The sequence below is a fragment of the Canis aureus genome, chromosome 16 (genome assembly GCF_053574225.1).
Source record: "Canis aureus isolate CA01 chromosome 16, VMU_Caureus_v.1.0, whole genome shotgun sequence".
Taxonomy (NCBI): Eukaryota; Metazoa; Chordata; class Mammalia; order Carnivora; family Canidae; genus Canis; species Canis aureus.
In genome coordinates this window covers 3,886,088-3,900,062 of record NC_135626.1, presented here as the reverse complement: position 1 = coordinate 3,900,062, position 13,975 = coordinate 3,886,088, and the positions used below count along the sequence as shown (strand labels likewise).

General features: G+C 40.4%; 1 protein-coding gene across 4 annotated transcripts in view; it reads right to left on the bottom strand.

Annotated features, from left to right (window-relative positions):
* PBX3 (PBX homeobox 3) overlaps positions 1–13,975 on the bottom strand; it is a 231,105-nt gene that overhangs the window by 3,772 nt on the left and 213,358 nt on the right. For 3 of the 4 annotated variants that reach the window (XM_077850693.1, XM_077850691.1, XM_077850694.1), the window contains exons 6-8: positions 2,784–2,949; positions 1,422–1,534; positions 507–596 (exon numbers count right to left, since the gene is read on the bottom strand). In XM_077850693.1, coding sequence (XP_077706819.1) covers positions 507–596; positions 1,422–1,534; positions 2,784–2,949 — 369 coding nt within the window. The remainder of the gene's footprint in view (positions 1–506; positions 597–1,421; positions 1,535–2,783; positions 2,950–13,975) is intronic. The other variant, XM_077850695.1, reaches the window with a different exon arrangement.

Sequence of the window (13,975 nt, the reverse complement as noted above, 5' to 3'; positions counted from 1 at the left end):
ATTAAAAAAAAAAAATCGAGGCCACTAAAAGTGCTGAACAGGTTTCTCATCCCACATTGACAACACAGCTAGCTTGCTCTTAAGAACAGAATTCTTTGTTGAGAATTGGTCTGTTGATCTGTCTGGGACCCTCCAAGGTTGTCCCCTTCACTTGAGCTATGGGAATGTTTCCTGCTGCTTGATTCTAAGATAAATGACCTGTTTTTCACCACCTCCCTGGAATACAGCACAGCCAGTAGGAAAGATGGCATCTTAACGGGCTGACGTTTGAGTCCCTATTGACGACAGAATGCTAGCCACCCTGGTTAGCTGTGAGGACTTCTAAGGGCATCATGGTAACATTAAGTGTTTAGGTTCATAAAATAAAAGTGCAGTAGAAATGCTGCCTTCCCCACCTGCCAACAAGATGAGAAGCCAAGTCAAATGGCTATTAATTTATTTATTAGTCATTGTTGACCCGCCGCTGTTCCTCCAGCTCTTTGAATCTGGTTCCCCAGAGTACTCACATTTAAATTATGTGGACTGTACAGTGAGTTTCCTCCAAGGCCATCACTGTAGCCTCCCGTCTGATTGATAACATGACGGAGGGTATCCACCTAGAAGTGAGACGAAATAAAATTCATCATCCCAAATCTATTAAAACATCATCATTTACAAAAGGAAACAATTTGAATTATGTGTGCCACAAGGGTTTAGCATCTTCAATGAAAGACAAATTTATCAATCAAATGTGACTGGCAGAATTTCAACAATTCTTTGCATATTTAAACTCACACATCTTTGTTTTTCATGCCAGCCAAACAATAACAGCTTCCTGGCAATGCAAACTTTCCATCTACGTCAACGAAATGTGTGTGGCTATGGGTGAAAACTACTTATAAATATGTATACTGGATCTCTCTCTCTCTCTCTCTCTCTCTCTCTCTCTCACACACACACAAACATGCGCGCGCACACGCGCACACACACACCTGAACACATAAACACAAGTAGTTGCTCTCAATTACGAGGATGAGAAAAGAGTTGAACCTGGAATATACTTTAAGAACTCAGGTTTTTTTTAATTCTGACTTTAAAAATTTCAGAAATGAAACAGTAATATGTTTTTAAACCATACATACATTTGCACACACAATGTGTTGTTGTTGCTGTTGTTACAAAGGTAAGATGCACCCATCCCTCTCCATGAGCTCAAGCCAGAGCCGAATGCATTCACAAAGTTTATTAGGTTTGAATCATCAAAAGTCACTGTTCACTTGACTTCTCATTAAATTAAATGGTGGGGCAGATGGGTCACATTGGGAAGCACCCAGCACAGGTTCTGCATGGATGTGCAGACCACTTCCATGGGGTAAGAGTATGGAGTTTTGAACCCAAACCCTACCCTGCTAGAAAGGCCCCAGTTGGGGCATTTCTCCTACCTGTGATTGCACATTGGCTCCGACTTGGGACCCTTGGTAAGAATCCCCATTCAGACTCTGCATGTTCATGAACATGTCCCCAGAATTTGGGAGGTTAAAAGAACCAGAAGAACCTGGAAAGGAAAGAGTTAAGTAGCTGAATAACAGAGAGCTACACACATAATCCTCAAAGACCTGTAGGCAGGGAAAGGAGAAAAGGTGCAGAAGGGAAAGGTCTGGTACAACATAAAGCATTTCCAGATCTAAGAAGATGGAGGATCACTCCAAGGAGTTAAGTCCTATGATTCATTTTGCAGCTAGGAAAGTTCTACCAGTGGGGAAACCCAAATAAGAAACAAAGAGCAAATTGAAGGAAACAGAAAAACACCCAGCAGCTGGCCTGGAGCCACCCCCTTCTTTTCATTTATCTCTAGGGCTCAGTCATGAAATGAGCTCTTTGCCATCACTAACTGTCACAGTAGACAATTACGTGGAGAAGAAACATTTTTTCTGAAGCTCTTTCTTAGCCATACCTTCTACCTAGCTTTCACCTGGTTATGTTTCATTAAAAAGCACAGGGGGTGAGGAGTTTGGGGCAAGGGAGGTGAGGGAGAGAAGGTGGGAGAAAGACAACAAACAAATAAAATCCCCTTGCTTTCTGAACTTTTAAAGATTATATTTAAAAGATCTTCTTAGAAAAGTGCCTTGAATTGCTTCTTGTGTTCATCTGTGTAGATGAGCTGCACATCTTTCACTGTTACTCAGGCTCCCTGTAGTTTTTAGATGTTTTTAACTCCATCACAAATGTCACATAAAATGTGGTCCAAATGTACCACAATATTGCAGATACTGCATCCATGTATTAAGTGCCACACCCCTCATGGCTCACCACCTGCCATGGCAGCACAGGTGCTAAGGAAATGCCAAGAAGGACAGCAGACCGGAGTCTGCCACTATATTAACCAGAAAGCACTGCTGTACTCCAACATTCTAGCTTCATGATGCACAGCAACAGTTTAACCTCCCACTTCTGCAATTCCCTTTGACAGATCACTATGGATGTTAAAATGATACATGGAACAGTATAGTTAAAATAATTATTAGTGATAGCACTTGGCATAACTGCTGAATTAAAAACCACTATTAAGTGTAAAGGTTCCAGAATCTACCAGTAGCGAGTAGCACTCATTATGAACAGTGGGTTTACAGACTCTGGCCATCCACTCATTCGCCTGGCCCTAGAATAAGCCCTCATTTTAATATAAATCTTCCTTTATAAATCCACTGTGTCCTCAGTATGGCTCCTGTGTCCTGGCCTTTGGGACAGGGTTTTGTGGCACAAGGCTGCCTGAGCCAAGTAGGGAGCGAGCAGCCAGTACGCACCAGAATTTGGTGTGGTGGGCGAATTGGTCTGGTTGTTCTGCACAGCTGCAGCTACTGCATGCGCGGCCGTCACGGCTGTCTTTGCGGCATAGAGGTTGGCTTCTTCCTGAAACTTGCCGATATTCTTCTTGTACCTGATTCGTTTGTTGCCAAACCAGTTGGATACCTACAGATTACAAGGACATGAGTAAAGGGAAAGAGAGGTCAAAAGGGGGAAAAAAAAAAGAGTCAAACCTCCAATAATAACTGTGAGACACCAGAGAGACACCTTGGGAGACATTCTTTTTTTTTTTTTTCCCTTGGGAGACATTCAATTCTTAGCTTGCAATCACATCCTGTGGATGGTGCATAATGGTTTTTGGGGTTTGTTTTCTCTCTTCAGAAACCCTGACAGTCAGAATCAATACCACTTCTTAGAGTTAGCAACAGTACTATTAAAGAGGACTGGTGCACTGTTCCTAAAAAGTATTCAGTTGGTATATACCAACTAATATATGAATGACCAGCCCCCCACCCAAAAGTAGCTGAAAACCTAAAGGGGGAACATTTTTGTTAAGTTAGGTAAATAATAAATTTTTGTGAAGGAATGACTTATTCTTTTTGGGTCTGGAATGATTTTGGCAGCTGGACAGTAGAATCATGTTTGGTCTGCTGAAATAACATCAATTAATAATGGATGAATGATCCTTTTGTCTCCTGTCTTGAAGGTACTATGTCTGCCAAGGTGGCTGCTCAAGCTCCTCCAGTTAACACACGAGAAGGTCACAACTTGAAATTTAAGTAATTCCAATAAGGTCAAATGCAAATATAGGGGAGCTGCTCTGATTTCATCAGCTGGAATATACTTAGGTCTTTTACACACAACTTATGATGTCAGCCCGTGCAAATGGAAGAGATTTCTAAAGAGGAGCTTGGCAACAGGAAGATGTCATCACATTTCACTGACAGCAAAATTTCAGCCTGAGATTCCTTGCTCATAGTTATGTGATGTGTTCAGGCACCTGTAGCTGAGCTCTATAAAGAAACTAAAACCCACGCTGCAGTTTATAAAAAGGTACCCGCCTGCTATATAAAAGGCTCTGACCTCTCTTTTGTTAAAGTAACAGTTTAAAAATACTCTTCAATAATTTCTTAATAATCTGTCAAAGGGGCATGTTGCTGTGGTATCAGGCTGTGTGGGGGACTGTTTTATCCTGAACAGCTATTCAGAGGCCCTGAGGAAAAATAAGGAGTGGTGTGAGCCCTCCAACCCAATTTGTGCCAGTGGGTATGCTTATTGACCTTCTCTGCCAATAGTTTAATTGCTTTGGAAACAGAACTCATTCTTCAACCCATGGCAATCATCTTTCCAGAAGAAGCCAGAGAACCCTGGCAAGGAAGCCACGTGAGGAAGACAATATGCCCTTGCTACCGCCCACATGCTGTCTCATAGTGGGGAAACATACTCACTGAGGATCCATGTGGGAACCATGAGCATGAGTTCATCAGACAGAGAGAAGCCAAAACGCACCAGGAAGTAAATATGCTACAGATCAGGACTTCCTAGCTGCTCCTGTTCCACTAGTATTCCCCCCACCCTCCTCACCCCTTATGGATCGTATATTGCACTTCCTTCCTTCATACCAAATTTTAGGGGTCATAATAACCATCATTTAATGACTATCTCCCATGTGTCAAGCATTATGCAGAACCCTCTGCATATATTCTCTCATTTAATCTTAATCTCAAGGACTAGGTGGTTGATTGAGGTGGTTATGTAGGCATAACTTAACCTGTCCCAAATTCAATGCCCTTTTTCTTTCCTTGTTTGACCTTTTGGGAGTGTCTGATATGCCAGTGTGTGTGTGTGCATGCATGTGTCTGTGTGTGTGTTCTCCAAAACTCAGCTCTTGGTCCTCTTCTCTCTTCTCCTTGAGCAATCTTATCCACATTGATTTCAATCATTGTCTCTGTGTGTGGATGACTCCCAGAGTTCCATCTCTAGCCCTAACTTCTATGAATTTTGGTTCTTGACTTTAAAGACACTAATATATAAATGTTTGCCACAACCTCCAACTTAATAGGTCTAAAATGGAGTTTATGTGTCCTCTTAACCTGTACCACCTTCTCCGTTTTCTCTTTGCATTCATGGCATCTCTGCCTCTAGAGACGTGGTACTTCCTACCTTACAAAGTCCCTGATTCCCCGTTGGACGATTCTGACAGATATACAGTTCCCTATATAGAACTAAGATCTGGTTCCCTCTCCTTTCTAATCATTGGCTTTAGTTCCAACACCTAGCTGGTGATAATACTAGGTTCTCAAACAGCCCTGAGGGACTGAATTCCACTGGGCGATTGGTATTCTCTGCCCTCCCTTCTTTGAGATCCAAAGGCTTGGGATAGGAGCACATGATCATTGAGTAGGATGTGGTAGTGGGAGGAAGAGCCAGGAGAATGCACAGGGAAGGAGGAAATGAAAACCATAACCAGGTAAAGCTGTAGTTATGGAGAAGACAGCTATCGAGGGGAGACACTGGCAGAATTAGCCACAGACCAGCTGTAGAGGTCAGGGGAGAGGGGGAAGCCAGAGATGATGCTGATGTTGGGCCCAGGCCTCTAAGAACAGGGAGACAGATACTCTGGGAGAAGTCAGTTCAGTGACTGTTAGGGTCATTCCCATATCAGAATTATAGGACTCTAAAAACAAAAGTTCTCACTCAAGACTGAAAAAGGAACATAAAGGTATCTGTTCTGATTATGCTGGTTAAAGCAAGTTCTCTCAGACCCTACCTCATGTTTCACAAGCACATTCTCAGCTCAGAAGGCACACTTAGAGAGCTGGTTTGCAAAAAATTCCTTCAACATACATCACTCCAGTTTGTCTGAATAAGACTGGCAGACCTTCAAAAGAGTTAAATATTGAATATATCTACAGTGTGAAGGGAGATATTCCTGGTTGAGAGGGAATTTGGCATTTCTTAAGTATAATTAATGAAAATTCCCCAACTCTGAATTTAGCAACAAAGGCCCATCTTAGAATTCTCCTCTTCTAAACAATTCTCTGTTGAATTCCATACTTTGTAGTTAATATTACCTTGACAATCAGAGAAGCTATAATACATTAATGAAACCTAGCCTGGAAAATCAGATTACAGCTTTATTAACAGTTTCATAATTGAGGAATCTCTGTACCACTGAAGGGTCTCATCTCCAGATATGCAAGAATCCTGTGTTTATGCATACCCCTGGACCAATCAAACAACAGTCATCACTAATAAAGGTTTATTTAATTCTCACAGTAAAATTTTAATATCACCAGCAGCCTGGGGAAGCTTTAGCAAGTGGATTTGCTTGACATCAGATCGTTTCTATTCTGCTAGTCCCAATACTTCTTAATCTTTAATATCAAGGCAATTAAAATTAATGGCCACTCATCCGAAGCTACTGTGGGCAGTGTTTCCTTGACACCAATTGTTTGATGGGATTACCTAGAGGTTAAACTAACAAGCAAGGTTTAATTGGAAGCAATGAAAGAAGCAGTGATCATACGTTATGTTTAACCTGCATAACCACATCTAAATGAATATCTAAAAATGTTAAACTATTTCTCAAATTAAAATATGCACGTCACATTCTGATATCACAGATTTGGGTATTGCAGCAATCGGCTATTAAGACTATACTGCTGTAACTAAGATCAGTGTAATTAATCTATAAATCGACATCTAAGTTCAGGAATTTCTGTCACCTTTTAGAAACAGATGGGTACAATTAGTTTCAAAAGAACCTCCACCCTCACCCTGTGGGAAGCACCCAAAGCTACAGATCACATGTGTCCCTCCTACACGGTTCTTACAGTAAAGCCAAGCTGTTCACATAGGACAGTAAGTAGAGCAGAGCTTGCTCCATCTCTGAACTAGAATGATCTGTATGTTGGTCCCAGAACAGAAACAGGCAGGAAATTGGTGGAGAGAAAGGGAATATGCTGTCACATGCTTCTCTTTTGAGCCATGTATCAAGGATTCATGACTCTGGACTGTGCAGAAGGTGAAGGGCCAGGCAAGATTTTAAGATCAATTAAAAACAAGAAGAGAGAATAAGAACACAAACACACTCCTCCTTCTACTTATGTTCACTGCTATCAGCTCCCAGATTGTGAGCCTTTGGCAGCTGGGGAAACGAGTAGTGAACATTCTGCAGGCTGCTAATTTTCTGGAGCCCTTCTACAAGGCCAAGAAGTGGCCAAAAAAGCTTCCAGTCTCTCCCATTTACTAGGGCCATGCATTTCCTGAGCTCAATTCAGCAGCAGACTGCCAATCACTTTTAAATAGTCAAATGTTGGGATGCCTGAGTGGCTCAGTCGGTGAAGCATTTGCTTCAGCTCAGGTCATCATCCCAGAGTCCTGGGATTGAGTCCTGCAATGGGTTTCCTGCTTGGCAGGAACAACACAAGTTGCCTCAAATCATACAGCAAAGTGTGATAGGTCCAGGTTTCAACACCAGGGTTCCCCATCAATTTTTTCCTTTTCCATACTAATTGGATGTTTACTGAGTATCTATTACGGTGCCACGAAGAGATAAAAGAATAAACAAACATGTACCTCTACCTGCCTAGAATTTGCAATATGATTATAAAAACAATGCTAGATACTCAAAATAATTTGCAAAAATTGGAGGACAGTAATGATCACACCAAGTTGTGCAGTACAGATTCTAAGCACAGCAGGGATCTGGAGGAAGAGAAGTACCAGCAGGTCTGGGAAGTCAGAGGAGACTTCTGAGGTAATGTGGAGCCTGAAATGGACTCAGCTTCAATTCAACAGCATTTTTATTGAGACTACATATTTCAGAGGCACAAACCTCTAGAAGCTCTGTGGACACAGAGAAGCCAAAAACATCAGCTGCTACCTACCTCTTCCTGCTCTAGAACTTAACTCCTTTTTTTCCCTTTCAATCTCTAAACGCCACTAGTGTAGTGAGAAAGGAAGGAGAAGCCATTATAAAGGAAAAGAGGAACAGAGATCCAAGGAATGTTTCTGAAAGATGTGATGTCTGAGTGAAGGACTAACAGGATAGGACGGTTCCCACTGGTGAGAATCAGGGCACCACAGGGGGCAGGGTGAGTACCAGTGGATGGGCATGAGTAAAGGCACTGGAAGGAGCACCAGGCCCTGGCTCCTAAACAGGACCAGGGAGAGCACTCTAGCCAAGGGAAAGCCTGAAGGGGCCCCTGCAGGCTATCTCATGCCTCCCTTTTGCACGGCCTCACTAGGTGGAAGAGAAGTGGAAGGAAAACAAAGGCTGGGCTTGAGATTTCTAGGAAGTGCAGTGGGGAATGGGGTCAGGTGAGGCCACCTGAGGCCAGGGGAGGTGGCATTCCCAGCCAGGTACCTGTCCTGTGTCAGTAGATGGCCCACTTTTTGCTGGAATATTCCCTTAAGAAATTTTGAATTATCAGGTACCTGCTCACATATATTCTGTCCTTTGCACATTTTTTAAGTTGGCATCTATAATTTTTCATTATAAGTTTATAGAGTTGTAAACAATGTTATTTCAGTATGTCGTAAATCTTGACATTTTAAAATAAAACTGCAACACTATTCTTTAAAATGTATCCAACCAAATTTAAATAGCAATTTGATACCCACTATCCATTTCAAAAATACGTAACTTTTCTTTAACAGTCAAAAATTTTGTGTTCTCTTTTGTTCTTAGAAGTGTATTTCCCTTCCATATTCTCCTAATGCAAAACACTTTCATGCTCTGCAAAAGAAATGTATGGAAATTGAAAATTTAAACTGTTTTTATTGCCTGTAATTATAAGGCTCTACATGTTTAATGTATCTTTCTGGATTAAGCTATCATTACAATTTGTCCAAAATTTATCAAAGCAATACAAAGACTTATAAATAAAAGTATTTGTTTTAATTGTCAAAAGTAAAGTGTTTTGTTTTTGTTTTAAATCTAACATGCATTTCTTAATCAGAGGGGTGTAGGATTATAAAGTGCTGATTGAAGGCAGTTTGGTTATTACCAGTATTTTACACAATCCCTTGGTGGGCACCAGAGAGGGTCTCACACTTTGGGACAATGGGTCATCATATAGGATGGGAGTATTCCTTTTTTTTTTTTTTTTTAAAGATTTTATTTATTTATTCATGAGAAACACAGAGAGGCAGAGACATAGGCAGAAGGAGAAGCAGGCTCTCTGCAGGAGCCCAATGCGAGACTTGATCCCAGGACCCCAGGGTCACGACCTGAGCCGAAGGCAGATGCTCAACACCTGAGCTACCCAGTTGGAAAAATGGTAAGTGATAAAGTGGAGGAGGGAAAAACCACACAGCGCTTCCACCACAGCAGCTTTCTGAGGCTCATAGATTTTAGGAGAGAGTATATACATATATAAGGAAAGTCAGCCAGTGAAAATCTTAGAACCACCATGCCCTAGTAACCTCTGGAATATCTTCAGCTACTCTGTGGACCATATATACCCTAGTTCAAGACTGCTGCCTTAAGTGAACAGGCTAACTCTGGTTTCATTTTAATTTCTTTGTGTGAGTACAGTGTGGGCACCCCTCTGATGGGGTATGCCTATTAGAGACCTCTGGCTATAAAAATGGTGTTCATTCAGGCAATCACTTCTATGTGTCACCATGACCTTTTGAAGCTAGACAATGAATTTGTCAGCTTCAGGAAATCAAAAACATTCTGATTAAAGAAGAAATATCTAGAAATAGATATAGTTTACTTAATATTTAGCATAACCTTTCTGGAGAGTAAGCCAACAAATATGCACACACCCTTTGAATCAGTATTACTAGAAGTTATCTCGAGGAAATATGCGGAGATATATGCACAAAGAGATTCCCTATAGTCCTACTTATATTAGAAAAAGAATGTAGATTTATAGCACACCTGTATAATGGAACATGATCATTGATTAAAAATCATATTGAAGAGATGTCTCAGTGGCTCAGTGGTTGAGCATCTGATCTGCCTTTAGCTCAGGTCATGGTTCCAAGGAACCCCACATCAGGTTCCCTGTGAGGAGCCTGCATCTCCCTCTGCCTAGGTCTCTGCCTATCTCTCTGTCTCACACGAATAAATAAATAAAATTAAAAAAAATAATATTGAAGAAGAATATTTATTAACATGGGGAAATATTCACAATATGTTATAAATAGGAGCAAAGGGCATTGTTTTTCTTTCATACAGCATGAGAATTTGGGGGGTAAAAATATTCACATATGCACAGAGAAAAGATTATCAGAACTCACATACTAATCAATATGTGATTATCTTTTAGAGTAGATTTATAAGTAATTTCAATGTATTTTTCTGTGTGTTTTCAAACATCCAAATTGATTTCAGATGAGCAGGTACTGTTTCATTTTAATTAGAAAAATCTACTTTACAATGAAGAAAGAAACCAATCTGCCTCTTAAAAATATCGTTTAGAAGTCATGTAACAATCTCTCAGAGTGTACCAGGCCCTGTGCTTGCCCACACAACCACAGGAATCAACAATCCCATTCCTGTATTCTATCAGGAGGACAAACTTGGCAGGTCCAAGGATTCTTGAAATAATTAAAACCAGACACTTTGTAAATCTCCAGCCATTAAAATTTCCCAGACTGCTTTGAAAACCCCATGTTCAAATTATAAAGCTAAACCATCTACAATGTCTCTACAGTCACTGCAAGGCAGTTTATTAATTAGTTAGCATTAATTGTATCTTACATTTCACATTCTATCACTACATTTATCATTTTAACAACGTTAAATAAAAGAAAAATTATTAAAGACCTAATCTTTAAGATGCAGAAGCGTAGAACTTCAGAGTTCATCTTTAATTTTGCTTCCTTGCATAAAATACATTAGGTAGAAGATAGGCATTAGTTTGGAAAAGCAGCAGCTGACACTAAAACATCATTACTGAGATTAGGAAACTGAGAATTTATGAAGCACAAATCTTAGAAAGATTTGCCATTGCATTTCCCCTGTTTACTTGTGATGCATACTTTATGTACTGTGCCTAATTAAATGCAACAGATTATGAAATGTTGAAATGCCAAGTCGTGTATAATGGAACATGTAGCATATTTACATGGTAAACAATTTTACCTCTAATAAATAGTTTTTCCCTAATCAATATGTTTTCATCCCCCTTATGTGATTCAATTTGAAATGAGGGATGGAAGCCAGATACTGTTCAATTTTTAAAGTTAATGGCGTTAATAAGCTAAATCTCATCCAGTCCTCTCCTTCCCAAGGGCGCGCATTCAGTCAGGTTTATATAAGGAAAGAATGGCTGGACACACTGGAGATAACCATACGTGTGCATTCCCTGGAGAACCCAGAGGGCAGCTGGAGCAAGGGCTTGACAGCCAGACAGACCCTTCTGTGAGTGAATCCCAGCTCTGTGATTTCCTAGCTATGTTACCTTTGTCATGCCATCTAAAGTTCTCCTTTCCTGGTCTGCAAGATGGGATAACATCTACTCTTAAGGGGGCTGTCATGAAAATGAAATGAGAAAATGTTAAAAAACACAGGACTGTGCCTGAAATATACCAGGTACCCCAAAAATGTTACCTTTCCCTTCTCTTAAACAAGCAACAACAACAAACCCTTTGCTGGCTTTGCCTGCTTCTTGTCGTCACTAAGGTCAGGTCACCCTCTTCACAGAGCATTGGATTCTGGGAGAGCCAGTCTATGTTCCCAGTGCTGGCTGGGGCAGGGGTGCAGACTGGCAAGAGGGTAGAGGTATCAGTGAGAGAAGGGAAAAGGGAGTGCTCCCCTGCATAACGGAGCATAATAAACTTCCTACTAAACGTGGGTAACACTCGGACCAAGTGCTACTGTCTGCCACACACCTATGGGCCACTGTTGCACACAAATAGCCGACAGCACTACCTAAGCCTCCTGGTCCCTCCTCACTCCCATCCCAACATAACCACTTGTGAGACAATGCACTGGACCTAGAATTTGTAAGAAACCTGGGTTTGGATCCTATTTTTACCTATATTTATAACAGCAGCCATTACGGTGAGCTCATTATTACATGCATTATCTCATTTAGCCCCCTCAAAGATCCAGGTTCGTAGACTTAAAAACTGAGGTAAGAAAGTTTATGTAACTTGCCTGAGGTCACATAATCATTTTTGTCCTTTTTCCACCATGCTTTATCTAATAGACCTATTTTTTTCTTAGTACTCTGGGTAAATAGTTTATTCAATTTTCTTTATTTGTCATTGTATTAAATGGTTAGGGCTACAAGAGTATGTAATGCAAAGTATTCTGGCTCTTTTATGGTTAAAACATGGGCTAGCCCACAAATCCGAACCATCTTTTTTTCTTTTTTAGAAAGTAAGTTCCAAATTCCCAATAACCGACTTGAAAACCAACTTCTGAAACATAACCCACTTCTAATGGGAGAAGTGAACAAACAGAAATTCAGTTTCCATAATATTTGAAATAATTTAAAACAGATTCACTTGTCAAGTACTACATATATTTTTTTTATTTGAGGCTGTGAAAAATTTTATTGCCATAATGTACTGACACCCTAACAGTTTGGCTTTGCCCTTTCTACTCTATGCATGATAGACTGAATGGCTCATGACATTCACAAAGAGGCTCATATGCAAAAGTATATAAAACGTCAGCCTCCCGGCCACAGTACACAGAAAACAAATGACACCGTTCATCTCCCTAAAACACGTGCTTCGGGGTGCTTCTAAATTACCGCAGACAATGTTTTCAGTTAAAGATTTTTTTCTTTAAAATTACTTCTCTCATTAAAAAAAAATAAAAATGTGTTAGGTGTGCAGTTAAATAGATTCCATGGAAAGCCTGACAGATTTTGAAACCCTGACATCATCAGTGCCTCTCGCGAGCTGCATGGAAAGGTGGGGCCATCTCTTAGGCAACACACCAGCATCCCCAAATTAAAACTCAAAGCACTTTTTAAGTAATAATGAACTAGATATTTTGTCCGGATAAGTTTCACGTAACAGAAAACCTCAGCATTTATTCAGTGTTCTATGTAAAGAAGCCCTATAGCCAAGCCTTCTATGTCATGGAAACACTTATTTATTCAATCACCACTCCCTACTAAATATACATCTCAGTTCTCTTTTGTTTTTAAAAAATCCAGAAGATTTAATTGAATTTATTTAAAATGGTACTACCTACCCTTTCAACATATAGAATTATTTCTCATTGAAAATGAATCACATGCATTTTTAGAATAAAGAATACACCAAGGGTAGATATATTCAGAAACTAAGAATTTAGACACAACCCCGCTTGCCATGCACCCCAGCACCTCTCTGGCTCTCATCTTTATGGTGCCTGTGAAAAGCTAGGGGCCGGGGATAGGGGGCTCCTAGTACACTAGTTTGTCAAAGGCCTGAGCCTCTTTCCTCTTTCTTCTAGAACCTTGACAAGGCTTTGTAGGTATCACATACCCAGCAGGAAAATTCTGATGAATGGGTAACAAATTAGCATTTATTAAGCACTCATGATATACCAGGCCCTGTACTAGGCATTCTACAGATATGATCTCATTAGGCCCTCAAACCTCTGAAAAGATTATCACCATCCTAATTTTACAGGTTGAAAAATGGAGACTTCAGGCTAAATAACTTGCTCAAGGTGACAGTGCTACTTAATAGTGGTGGCATGGCCTGAGTGACTTTTCTGCACTTTTCTATACTGAATGTACAGTCAGGGGGAGTTAAAGTGCCAATTTCTCAAAATAACTAATATGAAAAGACAGTACCACTTTTCAAATAGAACATACGTAACAAAACTTGCTTTTGGTAAAGAACCTGGTGTGCCTGTGGGGCGATGGTCTAAATATCTAATTTTAGAAAGTCAAGAAGGAGAAAAGGAAACGAATTATACTACTTCAAAACTTCTCTCACTTGATCTTTGATCCAGTCACCTGATAATATCCTAGTGAAGTGACCCAATTAGTTTTTTTTTTTTACCCCTTTTCTACTCCTGAACTTTGAGATTTGTAGGGCAAGTCACAAGCCCAGGCTATTGGCTGATTCTGCCAATGATTCTACCTGTTGGCTCATCACTGGCCACATCATTCATTCCACACTCATATAAAGAGTGCCTGGCAGACAGTGTTCCTCCAAAGCAGTCCCTAACCACCACCATTGACCTCCCAAATCCAGGCTTACCCTCACTGTCATTCTG